The sequence below is a fragment of the Engystomops pustulosus genome, chromosome 3, assembly GCF_040894005.1.
Source record: "Engystomops pustulosus chromosome 3, aEngPut4.maternal, whole genome shotgun sequence".
NCBI lineage: Eukaryota > Metazoa > Chordata > Amphibia > Anura > Leptodactylidae > Engystomops > Engystomops pustulosus.
The window spans coordinates 38,952,556-38,956,439 of record NC_092413.1 but is presented as its reverse complement, the minus strand read 5'-3'; the positions used below and the strand labels follow the sequence as shown (position 1 = coordinate 38,956,439).

General features: G+C 42.3%; 1 protein-coding gene across 1 annotated transcript; it reads left to right on the top strand.

Moving 5' to 3' along the window:
• Positions 1 to 259: 259 nt before the first annotated feature.
• Positions 260 to 3,631, top strand: LOC140121207 (thrombomodulin-like). The gene has a single exon (XM_072140525.1). The coding sequence runs from the start codon at positions 664 to 666 to the stop codon at positions 2,359 to 2,361; it is 1,698 nt and encodes a 565-aa protein (XP_071996626.1). The 5' UTR covers positions 260 to 663; the 3' UTR covers positions 2,362 to 3,631.
• Positions 3,632 to 3,884: the final 253 nt, after the last annotated feature.

Genomic DNA, 3,884 nt, shown 5'->3' with positions numbered 1-3,884 from the left:
GATCAGTAGTGCTGCCACCCCCCACCACCCATCAACAGCACCCACCACCAGGCAGAGGATTGGCATTCTGGGCACGCAGCTCAGTGATTTGCATCAGAATTCAGTTAAATCCCCTCCTGAATCACATTCACACACAAAAGAGAAAGTTCTGCAATGCCTCATCTCTAAATTGAGATGGTTTCCGACAATTACACAGTTCTCTGCAAAGTTTAGGAAAGTTACTAAACTTCTCTTGAAAAGTGTGAGCTAGTGGATTTTCAGCCCAACTCCTCCCTGCTGATGATTAGTAAGTGACTCCATCCCCACCCTGTCCTCCCCCAGCCCTGTCCTATTATACACTTTCACTGATTATGATTTACAAGCAGCTCCCTATAATGTAAATGAACTGTGTCCAGGTCATTGCATACAAGCTGTAAGTGTTCCAGGCAGATCCTCATCATCCCAGGCGGCTCCAGCCCTTCCTTCCAGGCACTTCCTTCCTTCCTCTCTTCTCCTGGGCTGTAGGGAGGGCTGGGAGGAATATAAACTTGGGCACAAACTTAGAGACATGACACAGAGCTCGGAGTGGTGTGGACCTTGTAGGACTTCCGAGCTGGGATACTTGCACTTTTCAGGACTGTGCCAAGACTGAGCTCTGCTCTTGGCTGCACATCCAGGGACGTGATGCTGCTCTTCCACATTCTCTGGAGTGCACTGGTCTCCACACAACTGGTGCAGATGGCTATACTGGATGAAGTCACTTCAGAGTTTGTCTGCTTGGATCAGGTTTGTTATTCTATATCCTGGGATGCACAGCGTTACTCCAAGGCAAAGAAGTCCTGCAAAGTCAAGAAGGGCCAGTTACTAACTGTGAAGAACTCTGTGCCAGCTGATGCCATTGCCATGTTCATGGCCAAGGCACCCAAAGAAGATGCCAAGGTGTGGATAGGATTGGAGCGTAAAGATGGATGTACAGACCTGCAGATGCCCCTGAGGGGCTTTACCTGGGTGACAGGTGACAGACACACTGATTACACCAAGTGGATCAATGATGGGCAGACTTGTGGTGCCCGCTGTGTCACCGTGGGCAAAGATGGCACTTGGAAAGAGACTTCTTGTGACTACAAGGCTGATGGCTTCTTGTGTGAGATAAGTTCTTCCTCCTCTTGTTTTTCTCTTAACTTACCCTACTACTCTTACAATGTAACCTATTATCACACAGACCTTGGTATGTGGCATCCTGGGGGTATTGTGTTCCCACCTGGTACAATTGCAGATATATCTACTATCTCAGATGGTATTAAACTATCGTGTGAAGAGAGAAGTGGTGGGACATTGGCTTGGAGCAGAGAGACCCCTGGTGCATGGAGCTGTGAGATCGACAATGGGGGTTGTGAAGATTCATGTGCAGAGGAATCTGGTACTGCAAAATGTAAGTGTCCTTCAGGATCAGACTTCAAAGCTGACCTGAGGTCCTGCACCAAACCTTGTGACCCCAATCCATGTAACCAACTCTGTGTCACAATCTCAGACCCCCCACTGTTCCACTGCATGTGTAGTGAGGGGTACACACTAGGAGCTGATGGCAAAACTTGTGAAGACATTGATGACTGTGCAGCCAACCCTAATATCTGTGAACACCACTGCACTAATACCATAGGGGGCTTTAAGTGTGGCTGCCCACCTGGTTATGAGATGGTCGAGTCAAACTGCGACTCTGGAGAGAACTGTGAGTCAGTTTGTATGGACATTGATGAGTGTACCAATCCAACAACTCTCTGTGAACACGGATGTGACAACTTCCCAGGGGGATACATGTGCACCTGTGATGAAGGGTATATCACCGATGCTAAAAATCCCTTTAAATGCAAAAGCTTCTGCAATACATCTTCCTGCCCTGCTGAGTGTGATATCAATAACAATGATAGCTGTCAGTGCCCTGAAGGATACATAGTGGACCAAAATGAGGATGGGGAGAACATCTGCTCTGATTTGGATGAATGTGATACCAACCCTTGTGACTATTCTTGTATTAATACGTTTGGGTCATTCCTATGTACCTGTCCTGATGGTTATACTGTCTACAATGCTTTATGTGTTCCACCTATTGAGGGATCAGGTGGGACAGAACCACCTTCAGATACACCTTCCCAGACTTCACCAACCACTACCAGACCTCCAGACATCCACAGTCTACAGCCAGCCATGTTATTGGGAATATGCATAGGAATCATATCTATGCTAACAGTCTTATTAGCAATCCTTTGTCATATGCTGAGGAAACATTACATAGAGGAACATGCCCTGGACTATAAGTGTAAAACCGCTGAGAAGGATGTGGTACTCCAGCAAGTGATGACAGAGCCTCAGCACAAACTTTAGTATCTACATGGACAGTCACAAAAACCCCAGTGACTACTTCTGGACTAGGACTTGTAGTCATATTGTATTCCCAGGCTGATGGACAAGTCTGGGTTTCTTGAAGCTGTGCATCACAGAGCTGAAGATAACATCAAAGTAACTTAAGAATGTGTAATATATGTAGTAGTGTAAATAAAGCAAGTAAATCCAGATAAGGTATATGGTACATATAGGGGATTCCCATAGCAGGCACAAAATGTTTCTGTTTCTTCTCTTACCCCCTCGTGCATAAGATAACATGCAAGTTATCAACACCCCTAACTATGTCCCCAAGATTTGTAGCAATTGTAACTAATAATATTTGGAACAATTTAGTAATTTACTAATATTGCATAAAACTGCAGTCCTACAGCAACCAGCACTCATATGACAATGACTTGCCTAGTGCAAGCGACAGGTTTGTCACAGATTTACTCATTTCTTAAAGGGGTTCTCTGGTTTTATTTCTATAAATAAGATTACATGAATACATCATTGTTCAGACAAATTTTATGAGATTATATCTATCTATGATATGATAGTGTCACACCTCTATCTATCTATCTATCTATCTATCTATCTATCTATCTATCTATCTATCCATCCATCAGTAAATTATATCTTTACATTTATCTCTATATAGAGATATAAATGGTTACATAGTAACTGATCAGCTCTTATATGGACAGATGGAGCACTGCTGGCACAGTGATCTACATCCAGTTCTATGCAATCATATCATGTCCAGAGACATAGGGAGATGCAAGGAGATATATTCCCAGGGAGAAGAAATGCTAAACTTTATATATTTCAGAGTAAGGGCAGGTCATAACCTTATTTTTAATAAAATCTGGAGATCCCCTTTAAGTACAGATTTGTACTTTAAAGTTGCTTAGTTTTATCTCAGATCATAGTTTAATAATCAGATAACTATAATCCATTGATTGGTCACATCTTAGCTTTCCTGCTGCTATGCAGGCTCAGAACAGTTAATGTCAGCATTTCCATGAATGATATGACTCCTTACAAGGCACAGACTGCTAGTAAGTAATGTGTGATCAGTTCATCTACATATGGCCTCTTCTGTGCTGCAAAGTAGACTGGTATGTTCTCCAGTATTTCATGTGAATAATTATTTATTATGAGGACCTTGTACAGCTATGTACAGTATGTGTGGGTGTGTACAGTTATGTGTGCTGTGAAATATTGTGAATTTTTCAACTCAATAAATAGTTTAATTGTGGTTATGTAACCTGTGTTGGGTCGTGTGTAATCTGTCTGTAAGGAAATGATAAACTATAATGCATGTAGGTTCTATACACACACATTGCCATACACAGGACAGTTCTTTAGCAGGAATATAACTATGTAGCTGCCGGATAAAAAGTGCAATATTAAATGTTGATAACCTGGAATTTACTATACAATATATTTATATAATTATATAATATATATATAATGTAAAAGCACGATATGCTTTAGCATGGAGGGTCTCTGGTAACGCC